We start from the raw sequence: 21,480 nt of genomic DNA on the forward strand, positions 1-21,480 counted from the left end.
ATATGATGGTGTTTGGAGAGACATTCATACTCTCCAGTGTCTTCAGGAAGGCTGTGTGGGTTTCCTGAGTTTGAGAGGGTGGTCTGTAGCATGCTACAAACTGTAGGGCAGTTTTACCTATGGTTAATTGCACCTGGATGGTCTCCGATGCTTCGTGCATTGCCACTAACCTGGAGGTATGGGTATCCTTTATGAATATGGATACTCCCCTTCCTTTTGTGGTTCGGTCCAGATTTTGGGGCCAGAACGCATGATATGAGGTATAACCTGATAGTGCTGGGGTGCTCTCAGGAGCCTTGAACCAGGTTTCAGTCACAGCACAGACATCAATGTTCTCCATACTGAGGAGGGCTTCGAGGGCGTGCATCTTGAGGTTTAGACTTCTGGCATTGAGCAGTATTACCCTTAGTTTTTCTCCATTTTTGTTTTCTAGGGCGGTAGGTTTATCATTTGAGCCGTGCCTAAAAAGGCACTATGGGGTGGCAAGAGCCTTTGCCAATATCCGGAAGCCCAGGGTGACAGGTGCAAGCCGTCCCTTGCAGCAGCGTGGCTTGTCAAGCATGTCATCCCAGGCAGACAGACATTGATCCCCTTAGAATGACACCAGTAATTAAGCCAATTATTAAAGCTGATCATTTTGTCTCTGTATTGTGGCATCATTCTTGGTGAGGGTAGGATACTGCTCAGGGTCAGGGTCATACCGGCCTGGGCTACATAATCTGAGAGCTCCTGTATGTCTCTTTTCATGTAGTCCAGGGAGGTACGTCTCAGGTCGTTCACACCGGCATGGACAATGACTGAGTCATACTTGTACTTGCTGTGGAGTGACCTGAGTGCTTGTGTTATGTGGCAGATTCTAGCGCCTGACAGGCAGCTTACTGTGATCTTTTCCTTGTTCAATCTGGTGAGTGGGAATTCAGTGTGTCTGACTATGGAGTCACCTATAACAAGTGTGTCTGGCATTGTGTTTGGCCTTAGGGGCTGTGACTGTTTAGCACACTGACTTTGAGAACTATGTGTTGCATGTCTTATGTCTTGAGGTGGCAGTTGCTTGGGTGTCTGCTTTGGAGGCCTCTGTAGTTTTGGTAGATTTTTGATCAGTGCCTCCGAGTATGTCTTTGTGTGTTTATGTGTTTGTTTTGCAGTTGTGATAGTTCTATGTGAAACTGGGTTTGTGGTGTGCGTGGTTTCCTTCTCCTCCTGTCTGGTCTTGCCAGTCCTGAGTTGAGAGAGCTCAGCCTCCAGTTTGACTATATAGTTGCATCTCTCACATGTATTTGTGTTTTGTGGGAGAAGGAGTGGGTTGTCTGTGTACATGAGGCAATTGTAACATTGCCTCAAGATGCCCAGATTCACCAGCTGAACAGGAGAGGATGCTAGCAACTGACCCTTCGACATGCTAGAAAAAGTGAAAAAGTTTGCTGTGTAACTGAGTCAGAAGGGACCTATAGGGAAATGGGTACTCAAGGGGATTCTAGGCTAATGTAGTACTTTGTTTAGTGTATAAGTACTTTACCTATATAAAAATGCTTTAGGAGCAAGTGCTGAGCTTTTGAGATAGAGAATAGACTGTTTAGATTGCAAGTAGAGAAGTTCTAAGGGAAAAATTGAAGAGCAGACTTTACGGAGCCAGAAATAGTTTAACCTTGTTTAACCGGCACTGCCCGATGGTGCTCTATGGGCAACTCCACGCTAAATCACGCAAAAGCGCGCTAAAGCGGGCTTTATAGCAGGGGGTTGAAAAGAGCTAGGAATTGACCCAAAATGGCCAATAGACTACAAGTTTCTGGCTGGAACCACTGCTCTAGGGACAAATAGGCTGCTCAGTGCTCCCCACTCCCTCTGGTGAACAAAGAAGCTTCCCTTTATCCAAATAAGGATATGGAATAGCACAGGAACCAAGCCAAAGCCCAGAGATCAGCAAACTCTGAAGACTGGACTATTCTAGTTCAGTAAGGCGGGAAAACAAGATTTTTTTTTTTTTTTTTTTTTTGCAGAAAACAGAGGAAAAACAGACAGTAAATGCTATAAATGCTTTTAAACGGCTAGCGCACTTGAGTGTGTTAGCCTACAGGTAAAATTAAGCAACAAATAACTTTTTAAAAGTGCAAAACAGTTAATCAACACAAAAACAGTTTAAATAGAATGCAGAGCTGTATAAACAGGCGAAAATGCAGTCGCTAAGCAGTAAATAATCAAAAAGCCAGAAAAAATACTTAAATCAGGAAAAAGTCACTCTTTTGCTCTCTGCTGCTTGTAGAACTCTGCAGGACACCACGAGGAGCTGTGCTGAGTTGAATACAAGCGAAAAAGTGCACTAAAGCGGGCTTTATTACAGGGGGCTGAAAAGAGCTAGGAATTGACCCAAAATGGCCAATAGACTACAATTTTCTGGCTGGAACCATTCCTCTAGGGACAAATAGGCCGCTCTGTGCTCCCCACTCCCACTGGTGAACAAAGACACTTCCTTTTATCCAAATAAGGATATGGAATAGCACAGGAACCAAGACAAAGCCTAGAGATCAGCAAACTCTGAAGACTGGACTATTCTAGTTCAGTAAGGTGGGAAAACAAGATTTTTTATTTTTTTTTGTTTTTTTCTTTTTTGCAGAAAACAGAGGAAAAACAGACAGTAAATGCTATAAATGCTTTTAAACGGCTAGCGCACTTGAGTGTGTTAGCCTACAGGTAAAATTAAGCAACAAATAACTTTTTAAAAGTGCAAAACAGTTAATCAACACAAAAACAGTTTAAATAGAATGCAGAGCTGTATAAACAGGCGAAAATGCAGTCGCTAAGCAGTAAATAATCAAAAGCCAGAAAAGTACTTAAATCAGGAAAAAGTCACTCTTTTGCTCTCTGCTGCTTGTAGAACTCTGCAGGACACCACGAGGAGCAGTGCTGAGTTGAATACAAGCGAAAAAGCACTCTAAAGCGGGCTTTATTATAGGGGGCTGAAAAGAGCTAGGAATTGACCCAAAATGGCCAATAGACTACAAGTTTCTGGCTGGAACCACTCCTCTAGGGACAAATAGGCTGCTCAGTGCTCCCCACTCCCACTGGTGAACAAAGACGCTTCCTTTTATCCAAATAAGGATATGGAATAGCACAGGAACCAAGACAAAGCCCAGAGATCAGCAAACTCTGAAGACTGGACTATTCTAGTTCAGTAAGGCGGGAAAACAAGATTTTTTTTTTCTTTTTTGCAGAAAACAGAGGAAAAACAGACAGTAAATGCTATAAATGCTTTTAAGCAACTAGCGCACTTGAGTGTGTTAGCCTCCAGGTAAAATTAAGCAACAAATAACTTTTTAAAAGTGCAAAACAGTTAATCAACACAAAAACAGTTTAAATAGAATGCAGAGCTGTATAAACATGCTAAAATGCAGTCGCTAAGCAGTAAATAATCAAAAAGCCAGAAAAAAATACTTAAATCAGTTATAGCAAATACAGTTATAACAAATGCTCTGAAATATACTGTACATTTCCAAAATGTTTGAGAAGGACAGTCAGAACACAAGAAGGTTCAGGCAAAAGAGAAAAAAAAAAGTTTTGTTTTACTTTTTGAAAGGGAAAAAGGAGGAACAGAAGGCCTTATCAAATGTTCTCTCTGTATTAAGCAGAATGAGCTAATGACACTAGACTGGGAGGTGTGTCACAGTAGGGGAGGGCAACTGCAAAGCCACCAAGTATAAGAGCAAGACACCAACAGGGAGGGAAGGTGGGACAAAATAGCCTACAGACAGCAAGCACTAGAGAGACAAATGAAAGTTTTTAAACAGATAAGGATTTGTGAAGATACTGAATAGACAAAGTGCTTTATATATATTAAATTGTAAAAACAGTAATCTGTAAAAATAATCAAAAAAACATCAAGATACTTATATTTTGTAGCTCAGTTGCGGTCAACAACTTCTCCAGTCTGCACTGTGTGTGTAAGGACAGAAACCCTACCAAAGTTAGGGCTTAAAAACCAGAACAACTTTTTTTTTTACAAGAACACAAAAGAACCAGCCCCCACTAGCCAAGAGATAATTACACAGAGGAAATGTTTCAGTTTACACAATAGCCTACAGACAGCAAGCACTAGAGAGACAAATGAAAGTTTTTAAACAGATAAGGATTTGTGAAGATACTGAATAGACAAAGTGCTTTATATATATTAAATTGTAAAAACAGTAATCTGTAAAAATAATCAAAAAAAATCAAGATACTTATATTTTGTAGCTCAGTTGCGGTCAACAACTTCTCCAGTCTGCACTGTGTGTGTAAGGACAGAAACCCTACCAAAGTTAGGGCTTAAAAACCAGAACAACTTCTTTTTTTTTTTTACAAGAACACAAAAGAACCAGCCCCCACTAGCCAAGAGATAATTACACAGAGGAAATGTTTCAGTTTACACAATAGCCTACAGACAGCAAGCACTAGAGAGACAAATGAAAGTTTTTAAACAGATAAGGATTTGTGAAGATACTGAATAGACAAAGTGCTTTATATATATTAAATTGTAAAAACAGTAATCTGTAAAAATAATCAAAAAAATCAAGATACTTATATTTTGTAGCTCAGTTGCGGTCAACAACTTCTCCAGTCTGCACTGTGTGTGTAAGGACAGAAACCCTACCAAAGTTAGGGCTTAAAAACCAGAACAACTTCTTTTTTTTTTTTTACAAGAACACAAAAGAACCAGTCCCCACGAGCCAAGAGATAATTACACAGAGGAAATGTTTCAATTTACACAATAGCCTACAGACAGCAAGCACTAGAGAGACAAATGAAAGTTTTTAAACAGATAAGGATTTGTGAAGATACTGAATAGACAAAGTGCTTTATATATATTAAATTGTAAAAAAAAAATATGGTAAATCCACAATTTAATGAAATCAAAGTACAAAAAAATGAACTGATACGACAAAACACTATAAGCACATACAGACAAAGTGAACTGTTTAACAAAGTTAAGCGCTTTCAACCAAATCAGCTGGTCTTCATCAGAACTAAAGCGTATAACTGTTACGCTGTTTAAATAACTTCAATGACGCCAAAAAAACATTTACCTTTCCTTAAAGTTGTATTCACTGTTTGTTGACATAAAATATTAGCATCCCTTACAATGCCATCAGATTTCGCTCATAAAAATTTTTCTTTCTTGTACATATTATAAACAAATAATACATTTAATAAAATATTTTAGAAAAAACGTACTATAATAGATAACTATATTAATTAAAATAATATAATATAATCTACTACTGTGGCTGCGAACTGTCTATTCTATCATCCGATAAGGCTATACATAATTCATAAATAGTTATATTGAATTAGTATTTTTATATAGATTTTATACAGATTTTAAGAATATTTATTAGTGATATATTTAGTAAGTTGAGCAATTCTGATGTGTTTTTATATATGCATATACGTGTACACATATTTCCTTTACTAACAATGTTCAGTAATGATGAATTAATAAGTATTAATATTTATGAATTATGTATTATGTATTGAGTTACTGGTAGCTCGAGCATTTGCAATTCAAGCAAATGACAGTGAGCAACTGTGTTGCACACATATAGACATAAACATTTATAGCAGATCTTGTTACAGATCTTGTTACAAATGACATAATAGAAGTTATATACAAATTTTTCAAGCCCTGAACTCAGTCAGCAGCAAACATAAAAAACATTTAAAAGAACATAATGTTAAAAATAAAAATGCATGGATAGAAATTACATTTGAATGTCTTTGTTAAATAAATACGGCAGCTGGTATGCCAGATGTCTTAGGTTTGAGTCTTAAATGAGAGCTTATATTTTCGTTTCACTTCTATGCTTTAAGAAATTTTACTTGGTCATTTTCTTTATATTTTGTTTCATTTTCATTTATAAAAGTTGATAATTAGTTCAGTAAACTTCACTGAACATATAGCTCAACTTAATGAGCACTTTTGTTGTAATACTGTCTTCCCTATCCAGCATTGCTTCTCTTAAGGATATAACACTGCATCTTCCTTCCTGCTTATAGCTATCTCTGTATTTCTGACATTGACAGCTGATATCTTAGTAGAAGTTTTTATAGTCTTCTTGAAGGACTCTGATGATGATGCTAACTATGACCTTCTTCAGAATTACTGGTTCTTTGGGTCTGTATCACCTGTGTCATTTAGGCTCTGCTGGTGTGTGAGTATACATATATATGGGGCACTGACACCTAACACACAGGGATCACACATCACTGACGTCATGGAAGTTTGTATGAACATGTGTCTTTCAAAGGTATTTAGGCGCTAACAGCTTTGCTTGCACACATGTTTTATCTCAGCAGTTCCCTCACACTCAGATGTGTAGCTAGCTGTTTTTGCACCCTGTGACATCCCCCTATCTGATGCATCTCCTTGAAGAGCAAAAAAAAAAAAAAAAAACTTTGCTGCCTTTTCAACTGTTAAAACTGTAGTAAACTGATTGCTACCTTTGCAGCGAGCAGCTGCTACAGTTTGCTCCACACATGGAGCACTACAGCACTTCAGTTCTGACTGCAAACACAATACTGGCATTTGTTTCCAAATTCTGGTAATGCACTGAAGATTGACTGGGATTTTCTGTTTGCACTTCCCTAACACATTGCACCCAGGGTAGCTGTCTATCTCACCCCACCCCAGCTATAAGGGCACTAGAACATAGTGATCTCTGTGATATTGTTTTTCTCCTTGTTTGGAAGAGACTTAGTAAGTTGTAACTCTGATAAAGACCAGTTTCATATAAACAGGTGTTAGTATCCTCTGCTGTGCCGCTTTCATTTTATTTAAAAAAAAAACAGGACTGAGTTACACCATTCTACCTAACCCAAAGAAAAAAGAATTGGTCTAACTGCTGTAATACACTTTTCTGTTGTTTATAGACATCTGATTTTTGCCTTCATCTCTGAGCAGATGCTGGCCAGATATGATGCACATTATTACAGAGTTGCACACAATGTATTCTATTCAGTGAAATACACTCAGATATTTATGTGACAGGGCCAGCTGTTTTTATTCTCCACTGACAGCTTCTGCACTTATCTCCTTGCTTCTTAAAAGGATGTATTCCATTGTTATGTTTTCCACCAGACCTCAGCTGGCCACTTCCTAGGAGTCACTGACATCACACTCTGGTCAGATTCTATCTCGCCCAATTCTTTGTGTTTGCTGTTGAGTGCCGGTTCATTTTTCTTTCACTCTGTAGAATCCCTGACAAATTATGTTTTCTTCTATGAACCACTTGGTGTGCTCCTTCTGAGTTTGTCTTCAGATGTTGTTAAGGAGATGGCCTTTGAAGTGCAGATTAACTGTCCTTGTTAAATGTGCAACATAGCTGTTAACTGTATCATTGTCCACTACCCTTCTTATTACATGTACAATGCGGCTGTTGACTGTATCCTTATCCCTTTTTCCTTTTCATGTATTGGTCCTCTCACTTTCCATCAGTAAATGACATATTTCATGTTAAGCTAATGTTTGCAATGAATGGTATTCATTATACTTGACCTGGATGAATGTGTCATTGTTGCACCTATTTCAAGTTGTTTTATTTTTTTTTAATTGCAGTCTCCTGCAATATGTAGAGCACATGCAAATTCATGGTCTAATGTGTCCACCACATTATCACAGACTAAATAAGAACTATGCCAAATAGTTCAGGCTGACATAGTCTCTGCAATAATTTTTGTTTTTGTACGATGTGTCAAAAAAGTAATATGCTGACAGCAGAAGGAGAAAATAAAAAGTGCGAGCTCATGACTTTTAAGCATGCTCATTCATAATAAAATCCTCCTGAAGCAGAGCAACACCAGCTGCTTTCATAATTTAAAGAAGTCTTTCATTTAACTGCATCTTGTTACTAAGCAACCTCCATCCCTTTAATGGAACATTGCTGACATCTGCTGGTAGGAAGTATGAATAACATTTGGTGTAGACCACCTTTAGATTCTAATTTGAAGTTGTCAGTATAATCAGTCATGTGCATGGCCCAAGAAATCCCAAACTACGATAAACTGAGTTAAACTGGCTTGCAATAAGCTTGCATAAAATTAGTTGCAGGGTAAAGTACTCAATTGTTCAGTTGTTTTATTCTCAGCGAACTAGTGTTAAGATATTTTGACTACCCAGTGGACCAGTTGCTTGTCTTTTGTTTTTGTTACACGTTAAAGAATTTTAATACAAACAAGTTTGAGGGGAAAAAAGCAGCCATGCATACATTTGTTATGGCTCACAGCTGGCTGCAGCTGTCACTGCTGACATTAAATGTGTTTTATTTCTACGGAATCCTGACCCTTTGTGCACAGTTAGTAGGCACAGGGAATGATTTATTTTAGTGACTGCATTATAGAGCTTCTTTCTTGCTATTAATGCCCATACTCTGTAGCCTAACAGGTAATACAGCAAGTGTAAATCCCAATCCTGAAAATATTTCTGTTTGTTCTAACTTTAACTAACTAGAGAGCAATGTTTTCACATTATGGAAAACAGTGATCTGCTGTTAAGCTCAATAAATATTCAGTAACAGTTGTTATAGTGTTCACCAGATGAACAAAATATTCCAGCACAACAGCACAAGTAATTTTGTGTGTGCGTTTCTGTGTGTGTGTGTGTGGGGGATTTACCGTTATAGATAATGGAGCACCATTCATGACTGCAGACATTGGTATGCAACACAAATACAAAGGGTTACCAAGTAGATGCAGCTGCCTTAAATTAACATTCAGCAGCAGCATCAAAACATGTTACACTTTGCAAAACACTGTGGGCACAATTATGGAACAACCAGCCACTACACAGAGGACAGTACAAATACAGTAATGCACTTTTCAATGGCAGCCAAGATTCCTGCCCTGTAAAATGGCTGTCATACCACATTTTATCTGACTTCAAAGCAACTGCTGCAGAGTAACTCAACACATAATTTGCAGTTCATGGCTGTCACAGTGTCCATGCTGTACTGCCCAGTATGGTTGCTTATTGTCCCAGAGTGGTAATGTACCACATTGTGGACAAATGCATATATGTATTCAGGCATGCCGTGTGGTATTTGTACATACCACATAGTGAACGGCTACATGTGTTTATTCAAGTATGTGGTATTTGTACATAAGATATGCAATGATGCTGCAGATGTCCTCAGCATTATAAATCTCACATGGTTTTGTTGTATAGTATGCTGTGATCCCTGGTACTCCATTACGAGAAGCAGTAACAATATTGGCAGAGATTGCCCAAATGAAATGCATACATAGACAAACAGCCGCACACACAGCTACACTCATGAGCTCTTCCACATGCTCACACATACTTATGCCTCTGTTTGCATCTAACCAGATTTCATGTTACATTCCCCATAAGGCCCATCAGCAAAAAGCCCCATGTTGCGCAAGATCCACATGCAGCCATGCTGTGCATTCTGATTACAACACAACAGAACATCAGCACTTACTATACCTGCCTTATCACAGCATGGAAGTCTATATATCCTTAACCATGTTATGATTAGACTTTACTATTTTTGTGCAGTGTGTCTGCATGGTTCATAGAATGTAGAGAAATATACCACCTAAGTAATGTACTTAGCTGCTTATGTAACCAGGGCACAAAAGGACACAGGAATGTACTGCCATAATCCAAAATTGAGCTCTCTCTGTCTTATATCTCATTTGTGTTGTACAGTGTGCATATCCCATACAGGGAACACGGGCTGCCATTCTGTGTCTCTATCCTTGCTTCATGCGTAGCAGAACTGACCCTCCATGTGTCTGGGATGTTCTGGTGGAACTGTCAGAGCACTGATGGTGATTCAGTGCTCTCTACATGTTCATGTATGATGCACTGTGTAGTCCACAGCAGCATGCATATCCCTCTCAGGATCACATGGCTGCAGTTAATGTGAACTGAGTGACCTCCGTAGTGTGAAGGTTGTTCAGGAATCCATATGCCCTTCTGTAATGTTTTCCCCATTCTGTTTTGTAATTCATCTGTCTGTGTTATTGCAGCAGTCAGTCTTCATTCACTTATTTACTGCCCAAATTTAATTAATCTTCTTCTTGAGCGCTTTGTCATTATACAATTATTGAGCTTTCTATCCCTCTCTCCCTTTAACAATATCCCCTTCATAATTCATTCCTTGTTTATTCTACATTATACCTCAGCCATCCTAGTTTATATAGCCACTGTAGCCCTCCATCCCAATTGTCAGCCTTCCCATTCCTTGACAGTCATTTTCAACCTGCCTCTAATATGCTTCCTCTGTCAACCTCCACTCTCTCACACAGTTTATCCATTAAAGTACACCTCCTTCTCAGCTATACACTGAACTGACAGCTGTTATTCTTCTAAATGTTGTTTGACATCAGAATATGTATAACTTCAGAAAAGACAATTCATTTATTCTAGTTCTGTCACAAATTATACTCCAATATAAAAAACGCTAACAGCTGGGTAAACAATGTAGAACCTCGCTCTCATTGCCAGCATATATTGTAATAGCCTTCGTACCCTGTGTGTGTGTGTGTGTGTGTGTGTGTGTGTGTGTGTGTGTGTGTGTGTGTGTGTGTGTGTGTGTGTGTTAGTACATGCACCTGCATATATGTGTCTAAATGTTTGTGTGCCAGAGTGTGTGTGTGTGTGTGTGTGTGTGTGTGTGTGTGTGTGTGTGTGTGTGTGTGTGTGTGTGTGTGTGTGTAGTACACATACACCTGTGTATATGTGTCTAAATGTTTGTGTGTGTGTGTGTGTGTGTGTGTTAGTACATACATACACCTGTGTATATGTGTCTAAATGTTTGCATGCCAGAGATGTGTGTGAGCACACGTGCGCGCATATGCCAGTGTCTGTGCCAGTATGTTTGTAAATGTTTATATGTGCCAGTGTGTGTGTGTGTGTGTGTGTGTGCGTGTGTGTGTGTGTGTGTGTGTGTGTGTGTGTGTGTGTGTGTGTGTGTTAGTACATGCACCTGTGTATATGTGGCTAAATGTTTGTGTGCCAGAGTGTGTGTGTGTGTGTGTGTGTGTGTGTGTGTGTGTGTGTGTGTGTGTGTGTGTGTGTGTGTGTGCGCACATGCCAGTGTTTGTGTGCCAGTGTGTTTGCATGTATATGCAAGATTGGACTAGCATCCTGCCTAGTATCACTCTCCCTATTTTGCAATCACTGAGTGCTTAGGTATGCTTTCTCCAGAACCCTGAACAGGAATAAGAGAATAACTGGAGAATGAATGAATGAATAAATGTACAGATTAATTTACTCTTACAGAGCAGTATGGTGCTGGGTTTGTGCTGTGTTGTTTTCCCATTGTAGAATAGCCAGGGGTGTCCAACCTTTTGGCTTGCCAGGGCCACACTGAGTGAACAGAAATTCTCTTGGGGCCACATATAAAATATATCATATAGTTAACTCTTTCTCTGCCACGGGCAACCAAAGTTGACCTCCTGGCTGTACCATAGATGCATTCAAACAATGAATAATGTAATAAATGCCTAATATTTGCCTTAAAATTCTAATTCTCATTCTAATTCTCTAATCTAACAGTTAACTCTAACATCTTAGTTTTATATATATATATATATATATACATATATATATATATATATATATATATATATATATATATTTTTTTTTTTTTTTTTTACAAATAAACAGATATTCACTACAGCACTAGCATTTCTCACTGGGAAAACCACTCCAGCAGTCCATCTATGTAAAATGTCGACATTAGCAGCCCTACAATACAATAATACACAAAAATAAGCCAACAAATTTGCAATAAAGTAAATAATTCACATTACTGACTTAATAAAGCAATTCTAGATAAGCTACAAGAGGGTCTCATCCAAACAAATGACTGGTGCCAGAAACATGGCCTCAAGCTAAATGCCAAAAATGCATCATCCCCTTTGGGGAGAGTGATGTCCCCACAAATTATCACATTAATAACAATGTTGTAAGCATGCAGTCAGTTGTGAGGTGCTTGGACACCCAGGTTGATAGAAACTTAACCTTTGATCACCTTGATGTCTCCGTTGTATGGAAAGCTTTTTACATGGCCCACCTCATTAGTAAGGGTATCTCTTCCAGGGACAAGGTGGTCATAACATCCCTGTATTCTTCCTTTATAAGAGCCATTACTGAGTGCAAAGCCCCTTTTGGCATGTGCCTCAGCAAAACACCCTGCCAAAAGAAAGACAACAACCATTTCTGACAAAAAGGTCAAAAGACTAAGTTCATTTAGTTATCCAAACAAACTAAAAAGCTTCTTGCTTTCCTCTGCCTCTCACTGGCTCCTATAAATTTAATCACTGGCTTGCTTTCCAGGCTAAGAAAGATCCTGCCTTAAGAGACTTCCTCCACCTCAGAAATACTGGTTATACTTAAAATGCTCACTACAAAGACCACAGCCTTCACTGCAACTTAAACAGGCCACTCTGTATGTATAGGTTCTTGATACAAAAACTTCAACTTCTGTAAAAAGTTCTTCTCATTATCAAACAATGTAGTTCAGCAACATGACAAATAGATGGATAGCCATAAATGTACTCCTTGAGTAAGTAGCATAGCCTTCATCAAACCAGATGGAAAATCCACATACTAAACTTTCGTAGCTGGTTGGCTAAGATCTAGTATTGGTTACTCAAGTCTACTTGCCCAAGAAGAGGGGCCTATTTAACTAAGAATTCCATTTGCAAAAATATATTCAGCATACATATTAAATCTCTTTCTCTCTCTCTCTCTCACACACACACACACACACACACACACACACACACACACACACACACACACACACACACACACACACACACAGTCCCTACTTCTAAAATAGGCAACCTCAGTAATCACATGACACACACTCACTGAATAAAATTGTCTGGAAGTAAAAATATCTGAAAAAAAAATCATACTAGAGATGGACTTATCCAACTAATTTCCCACCACCAAAAGGAGCATCAATAAATTAGCAAACAACTGCTCAGCAAAAAGTAAATTAATAAGAAATCTGTAAACTCTCTAAGATCATACTACATACTGGAGTAAACATATAACTTCCCTCCAATCTAAAGCCATTTGACATTCAGACATTTTAATTTGTGCAGATGTTATTCACAGACTGACAGTTTCATGAGCTGTCACATTAGCACTCTATGCTTACGTCCAAACCAATGATGCATATTTGTCAATTCCAAAAGAATTAAAGTAGTTTAATAAGAAGGTTATTTGCAAGATTACATGGCAGTTTATATTGGAAATAAGCAAAGATATTAAAAAGGCTCTGCTTCTCATAATTATGCTGAAAAGTCTTCCAAGATAAATACAACCTTCTCATTTATTATGGAACCATACCTTTCAACTTAGAGCAAGAAATCTGGAGAAAGAGAAAAATAAAAGTGCGACACAGGCCCAAAAATAGTTATGTATCACAGACACCATTGAAACAACTGTAGCTGCAAACAGTATGTTGTTGTTTGTCTTTCGGCTTTTTCCCGGTAAGGGGTCGCCACAGTGGAACTCCGATCCGCTAATGATTGGCAGTAGATTTTATGAAACGCCAAGGTGCCAGCTCAATGCCCAACCTTCAAAGAAGGCACGCCCATTTACGCACGCATGTCTTTCAAACGCTACCCAACCACGGAAAGGACATGCAGACTCCACACAGAAGGCACTCCCAAGCCACGCCGAGAATCGAAAGGGAGAACCTCTTGCTGTGAGGTTCTCCCTTTCGATTCTCAGCATGGCTTGGGAGTTTTTATCTCATCATTGTCAGTTAAGCATTATATGGCTCATTCAATCCTGCCTTTTTTTTCAACAAAGAAAACCATGCTTTGAAATGACAAATGCATTAAAAATAATAAATAAAACACATTGCATCCACATCCTGCAACGTCCTACCTGCAAACAATCACAGAGCTTTCACTAAAATTAGGGCTGCTTATTTCCCAGGAATGATAGCTCTCCCTAATTAAGTCTAATGGGATACAATCTACCAGGATCTGGACTACCTGAAATAAATTAAATTATGGCCTGCAAATTGCAAGTGCACTTTGTTTAATTAAACTATATTTCTAAGCCCACTTACTGTATTTTTTCAGTAACATCCCAATATCCATTTCCAGGTCACTTTACAAGACATTGGTAGTGGTAGACTTGGCATCCTCCAGATCCCTACAGGACCACACTCATACTGCTAGCATTGTCCATTAAATGTAAATATCCATCCACTGCAAATGACAAGAAGCTATATCTTAACAAATCTACTTTTGGCATGCCTAGTACCCAAGTATCAGGTTTTGAAATAAATAACATATTCTCCACAGTTCGTAAGTCTCTGTCTTTAATAATCATCTACAGTTGCAGCCCTCCCAACACACAAGCACACACATACACACTAAAACCCCCAACATTTAAAAATGACATTGTGCCTACCTGATTTGCCAGTTTTGATGATCCACCAAAGCTATACTTATTGTTGTCCAATCTGCCACTGCTTAGAGCCCACCAATGACAAAACAGTACTGGGTGTATTTTTGTTTGTCAGAAAAAAAACAATTCAACTTTATAGGGTTCCTATCAGCATATTTTCGAATGTGTCTTGGTCGAACTGACAAAACCGAAACTGCAAAATATCGAAGCGGCATGTAAGTGAATTTTTTCCCTGGGAAAGAATTTTCTTGGTTGTTTCGATACTTTGCCATTTTTGGCACTGTAGTGTGGTCTCGGAGTTGGTATATATATAAGTAGGGAGGGTGGGGGGCACAGCCTCCCACATTGGGGGGGTGTGGGTGGTGAAGCCCCCCACTTAATCTCATGTTTTAATGTGCTTTTTTTTTTTTTTTGTTTGAACAGTGATTTTTTTTCCCTTGGAAAAAAATCACTGTTTTGACAGTTCATTTTTGTAAGCTTTTGCTTACATGGGGTCAATTAATCACCGTTCACTTACCTAAGCGTTCGGTGATCTAATATAAACCCACTTTATATGCTACAGTCCCACAAAGTCAATCCACTACTGACCCATTAACCTTAGGCTGCTGTCTCATTCTTACTTCCTGGAACTGCATTACCTTGGATGACTAGTTTTATTCCTAAGAAAAAGACACAAATTGAAAGATGAAGCAAATATCCATACAGTTGAGAGGTATGATTTCATATTCAATACAACACTCTCTCTGTCAGGAAAGCCACAATTTAATGAAAGTGTACTTTTAATGTGCGATATATTTGTGAGCTAACTTATTTGTATTCAGTAGATAGATTGATCGTCATTAGCCTCTTTGTGCATGTGTCTCTCTCTGTCATGCACACATACACACACACACTCTTCTTCTACTTTCACATGCACAAACATTCTGCTTTCATGCATGTACTCATTCATTCACTCCCTCCGTACTTACCTATTAACACAGGTAAGTGCTGTTAATTTCAAAGGGAATGATGGCAAATCCATACACGAGTCCCTCTTCAGCGAGAACACACACTGATTCTTTGGCAGAAAATAACGGCGGGAACACACAGATCCTTCTTTGGTGCAAAAAAAATCAAAACTAGAAGGGTGCTTTGGTGCATGTGCACACCGACAGAGTTATAAGTCATGGGTGTGAAAAGCACAAAACAAAAAAAGTGTTTTGGGGCATGCATATATCGATGTTGCAGTTAGTGGTTGGGTGCCGCATGGAAGAGGTCTGAGGTCCACATGCGTCCCGCGGGCCACAGGTTGGACACATCTGGTCTAAATTTTATGCAGCAAAGGCAGAGTTGACAGTGTCACAAGCTTATACCTAACTGATGTGGCACATGGTGTTCTGCTGTAGAGTCTAAGTCACTGTTAAGTTGTGTAAGTGTAGAGTCTAAGTCACTGTTAAGTTGTGTAAGTGTAGAGGGCTTGGTGGAATTGAATGCCAGATTACTGTGTAACCTATTGTCTGCTACTAAACCCTTAAGTTGATGTCAGGTCAATGTGGGGGAGTCTGTGGTTCTGTCATACTGACTGTTCCAAATGATACAACCAGATAAAGTGCAGTACTACAGTTAAGATTTTTATAATATTTCAGGTGGGGGGGGTCTTCTCGTCATGAAGCATGTCAGAATGTTTGAAGAGCCAGTACAGGTTTTCCCTGTACAACCATGCAGTTTTTCCCACACATGACTTGCTGTGCGGTAAGTGCAACTTCCTCTTTTTCGCTAGTGTCATACATGGATGTGTGTAGGTGATGTTGGGCATCACAAATCCATGATAATGGTTCTAAATGCAACTATGTGTTTATACAAGCTGAAGGTTTTTATTTATAGCTAGACATCTGTTTGAGTAGTACTATCTCTATGTTCTCAGATGAAACAAGTGTTAAGGGCACTAAAGAAAAGAAATGAAAAAATATCAAAATGCATCTAGTTTGTAATGACATTAAAGTAGCTTCCCTGCGGGTGAAGACAGTTACATGCATGAATGCATTTAGAACTGTAGAGCTCATTTTCCTGTTTAAAGAAATCACACACTAAGTGATGCTCTACAGAGGAATTCTGGAATTAAAATATAATTTACGGAATTAACAGATTGCTTCCCAGGGGCACAGTTTGGTTATGTTATTTTGCAGTTTTGTAATATCTTAATTTCTTTATGGAATACTGCTCTACCTACAAAGTATCTGAATAAACTTTCCCAACTGCATTCTGGCTGCCATACCTCCTTCAGACAGGTGCATCTGCTTGTCCAGTAACAAACAGACATACATTCATAGGTACTTACTTGGCTATTGATCTTTAGAAGTCTAATCATACATTCCAATGAAGTTTTTAGCCCTTATATTTTAAGTTCAAATAACCTACATATAAGAAGATTATTTACACGCCACTATTCATGAGGGGCAAAGGTGTTAAACCACAGGTGAATATGTGGCTACACATCCATTCATCCATATTACATTTGAATACTGTTGGATAAGTGTTTTCCTTTCTGTGTAAGACAAGGAAGATGATGCTAAAGAATTGATTTTCTTTGTGATACATGTATATCCCTCCATATGTTTTGTTTATGTTGGTGTTTATACCCTCATTGGACTTGCAAATGTGCAGTAAGTCTGACAGATTCTGTGGAAGGATCTTGGTGTCCTCTGTGAAGTTTATGATGGCACCAAGTTACAGTCTTCTGCTTGTTCAGACATAAATCCTTAACAGTAGCTTTGACATCTGAGAAGTAAATGCCAATGGGGATTGGTGCAATGACTGTACCCTGGGATACACCATGAGTGACAGGTCATTTGGAAGAGGTAGATCAGGCTACACTAATTTCCTCTGCTCTGTTTGAGAGACAATTTGCTATCCAATGACATTTTCTTGTATGTAGGTGCGCTCACTCATTGTGTTGTTTTGGGTATGTGTAATGTCTGCCTAACAATGAACAGGCAGTTTAATATTCAGATAATTCCTCTGCTCATTTTAAGCATTTATTTTTTTTTGTATTTCATCTCTCTAGGATGTTCCTGACTATAGCTCAGTACAGGAGCTAAACTACTTGGATATGGTAATCTCAGAAGCACTGCGGATGTATCCACCTGCATTCAGGTATGAAGTGTTTTTATGCAGACGTTCTTGTATTATATTGTTCAGTATAATTCATTTAATTAAATCATCTTACTTTATACTTTTTCTTATTAAAACAAATATCAGTTTTAACCAGTACTGAAAGATGAAAATACAGTTGCTGATTGGCTAATGTAGTTTATTTTATTTGTTATAAGGTTAGCACATTAGTGCTTTGGCAGTTATTCTAAAGTCTTTATGATGTTCTTCATGTTTCACTGTTACAGTCATTACATTTGGGTTATCTGCTTGCAGGTAGCCCTCAGTCGGCCTGATTAACAAAGTCTTGGGTCCTGCGTCATTTGCTGGCCCTTCTTCCATGACGTCAGGGCTATAAAACATGCAACCGATGCCATTACATCAGTCATTCTTGCTGTGTGGTGCCCAAAGCAGAAGCAGTTCACAAGTGCTGGTCGGCCGACTCCTGAAATTTTCATTTACAAATTTCAGAACCGAAGTCTTCAACTAAAGCTAAGTACCCCATTGGGGAAACTTTTTCTTGCTCCTTCCGATGTCAGTAAAAGTTAATAATTACATTTCTTGTGGAAAGCAAATACCTCATAAAGATATTTCATTCGTACTATATTCCTTGCCTAGGCCCTGACCACAACGTACCTTGCTGTCAGTTTTGTGCTTTATTTAATCAGCGTACTATCCGTCGTCAGTATATTTTTGCTTCTAAATATTTCAGTTCTCGGTTTTATTATCCAGAAATGTCGTCGATTAGCCATCCGACTACTGGGATTCTGAATAAATGCAAAGATAAAGTCAGAGACAAGCCGCCGAGGTCCAAAACTGCTGACGACGCTTCTCCTAAGCCAGTCGCCAGTTTGCCGGTACTCAGTGAGGCACTTTCGCAGCCCCTGATACCCGCTACTTCTGATTCGCAGGCCTCTACTGAGGTCCATTCAGAGTCCGGTATGCCACGAGATGCTTCAACCATGGAACCCGTGGATGCCTCAACCTTGGATGGGTCTGGAGCCGCTGTGCAGACACTGGCTTCTGAGGGTGTATTCAGACCTAGGGGCTTGCATATTAAACTGATGCCTCCTTCTTCACTTAGGCCTAAATCTTGAACCATGCCTAAAAAAATGAAGCCCAGGCCACATGCTCAGGCCTCTATGCCTAAAAAACAAATTATAAAAATGGCTGATGATTTAATAACTGTAATCAGGGGTAGCCAACCCCCCCCCCCCTTTTCTGGCCTAGGACTGAAGTTGTTTATGAATCTTCTGACCAGGATTCTGTTTTTTCTGATTCTTCTGATGATCTGGATTTGCCCTTATCTACTTATGAGGATTCTGATGCCAAGGATTCCATTCCCTCTGCTTCCCCTCCAGAGGATTTTTCTTTTGGGGAAACCTTGCATACTCTAAGGGAGCATTACCACTGGGAAAGCCAGGATTTTTCTGATTCAGAAAAGAGGCTTAGGGATTTCTTACTCCTACCTCAGCATAGGCCTTTAGCTATTCCTCCTGTACTAGACATTGTTGATGCTTTTATGGAATCTAGTTTGGCCCCTGATTCCTTGCCTCCTGCTCCCAGAAAACCTGACAGATACTACAGGGTCCCTGAGTCGCACAAGTTCCTTTTTAAAAATCCTATTGTGGATCCAGAGACTATTTCACAGGGGCCCAAGGGCATTAAGGCTTCTTCTGCTAAAAATCCTACCCCTTCTGATAGAGACTCTAGGGCACTGGATAGATGGGGTAAGAAGGTTTACACTTCTGCAACCTTGGCCATTAGGGCTTTAAACTGCCAGTTTCATATGTTAAAGTATCAGCAACATGTTATTGGATTGCTTAAACAGAAAATGATGTTTATTCCTGACTTTGTGGAAAATAAAGAATTACAGGATTTAATGCACTCTGCTGAACAAGTTGGAAAACATATTTTGCAATGTGGTTTTAATTCATTAGAGGCCTCTTGCAGGACTGCTGTTACTGGGTCTGTGCTCAGAAGGCATGCTTGGCTAAAGGAGCCATCTTTGCCTGATCATGTTAAAGGTAAATTGTTGGATGTTCCCTTAAATCAGGACCGCCTGTTTGGCAACAAGGCTGAGGAAGTTCTTAAAAAGATGGAAGATAAAGCTAAATCTATGCAAACTGTTAAAGATTTCTTACAAGTTTAGCCTCCTAGATTTAGTAGGCACTGGTCCTCTAAGAATTGGTCCTTTACAGCCCCTTCCAGGTCTTCTCAAGTCAAACCCAGACACAGAAAAAGCCCCAGGTTTCAGTCCCAGGGGATACACAGGACTAAGCAGTGGAGGGCCTCCATTTCCAAATTTGGGATTAATAAGACCCCCTTATGATAAACTGTCTCGATGACTTCCGTTTAAAATTTCCATGCACTTATCAACTGACTGCTCCTTTGGAGGGAAAGATTGCTCTCCATGCAAAGAACTGGGAACTCATTAGCCAGGACAAATAGGCTTTAAATATAGTGTCCCAGGGATACATATTTCACTTCCACACGTTGCCAACACCAAGTGGGTGGCCGGACCTACCCCCAAATCAGTGGACAGAGGCCCCAAAAACAAGTACTTTCTCTCTTAAGCATGGGGGCTATTCATCTGGTACCAGAAGTGGAAAAGGGACAAGGTTTCTACTCGAGCCTTTTCCTGGTACCCAGAAAAGACAATTCATGGCATCCTATTCTGGACCTGTCTATGCTAAATACCTTTTTGGAAATTCCAAAATTCAAGATGCTGACTCTTCACCAATTACTTCCTATGCTAGGCAAAGATGTCTGGTTGGCAACACTAGATTTAAAAGAAGCATACCTGCACATCCCAATCAGGGAATCTTGCAGAAGACACCTACGCTTCAAAGCAGGCTACACGTACTATCAGTTCTCTGCACTGCCCTTTGGCTTATCTACTCCACCCAGGGTATTCACAAAGTGCCTAGCTCCAGTTAGTGCATTTTGCAGGCAAAGAAATATTCAAATACACCCATACTTGGGCGATTGTCTAATTCAGGCAGAAAGCCAGGACATGCTTTTGAATCATCTGGCCTTTGTACAAATGGTTCTAACTTGTCTGGGGTACACCATAAACGAAAAGAAATCACACCTGGTACCCTGTCAACAAATTATATTCCTGGGAGCAAGCTTGAATACAACTTCCCAGATGGCTTACCTCACGACAGAGAAAGAAATTCATTTGACAACCTACTTCAAACAAGTGGTCACAAAAACCCTGCTATCTGCAAGACAAATACTGCAAGCCTTGGGGTTCTTGGCCTCCTGCATTCTTCTAATTCCATATGCAAGACTGCATATGAGGAAACTACAGTGGTATCTAAAAAGCCTATGGTGTCAACATTCTCAAGATCTAGAAGCAATGATTCCTATCTTACCTTGCCTACACCTAGAATTCCTTTGGTGGACAGAGGCCTGCCACCAAAACAAGGGACTACCTTTCACACCACCCCCTGCCGCACAAACCCTAACAACAGACACATCAGACTATGCATGGGGGCTCACCTGGTGGGGAAGTGCATTCAGGGCAAATGGAACCCAAGTCAAATGTACCTGCATATCAATCAAAAAGAAATGTTAGCTGTACAGAATGCTCTGACAGCCTTCAAGGACCACATTCTTCCAGGACAACTTTTAGTAAAGACGGACAACACCACTGTTGTGTGGTACATAAACAAGCAGGGGGGTGCACATTCTTACCCCCTCTGCAGACTAGCCATGGCATTGTGGAACACAGCCTTGAGCTACCAAGTGCACCTACAAACTCAATTCCTGCCAGGAAAATTAAATACACTGTCAGACGGACTAAGCAGAAACCTCATGGACATACACAAGTGGAAATTGGAACCAAGGATTTTCAATATGTTGACAAGAAAATGGGGGAGCCCAGATATAGACCTGTTTGCCTCACC

At 39.5% G+C, this 21,480-nt stretch overlaps 1 protein-coding gene across 4 annotated transcripts in view; it reads left to right on the forward strand.

Moving 5' to 3' along the window:
• Nucleotides 1-21,480, forward strand: part of TBXAS1 (thromboxane A synthase 1) — a 2,652,798-nt gene that overhangs the window by 2,491,863 nt on the left and 139,455 nt on the right. For all 4 annotated transcript variants that reach the window (XM_044088177.1, XM_044088179.1, XM_044088178.1 and 1 more), the window contains one exon: nucleotides 17,481-17,569. In XM_044088177.1, coding sequence (XP_043944112.1) covers nucleotides 17,481-17,569 — 89 coding nt within the window. The remainder of the gene's footprint in view (nucleotides 1-17,480; nucleotides 17,570-21,480) is intronic.

This window comes from Protopterus annectens, chromosome 11.part0 (assembly GCF_019279795.1).
Source record: "Protopterus annectens isolate FY-2018-M chromosome 11.part0, PAN1.0, whole genome shotgun sequence".
In the NCBI taxonomy this organism is placed as follows: Eukaryota; Metazoa; Chordata; order Ceratodontiformes; family Protopteridae; genus Protopterus; species Protopterus annectens.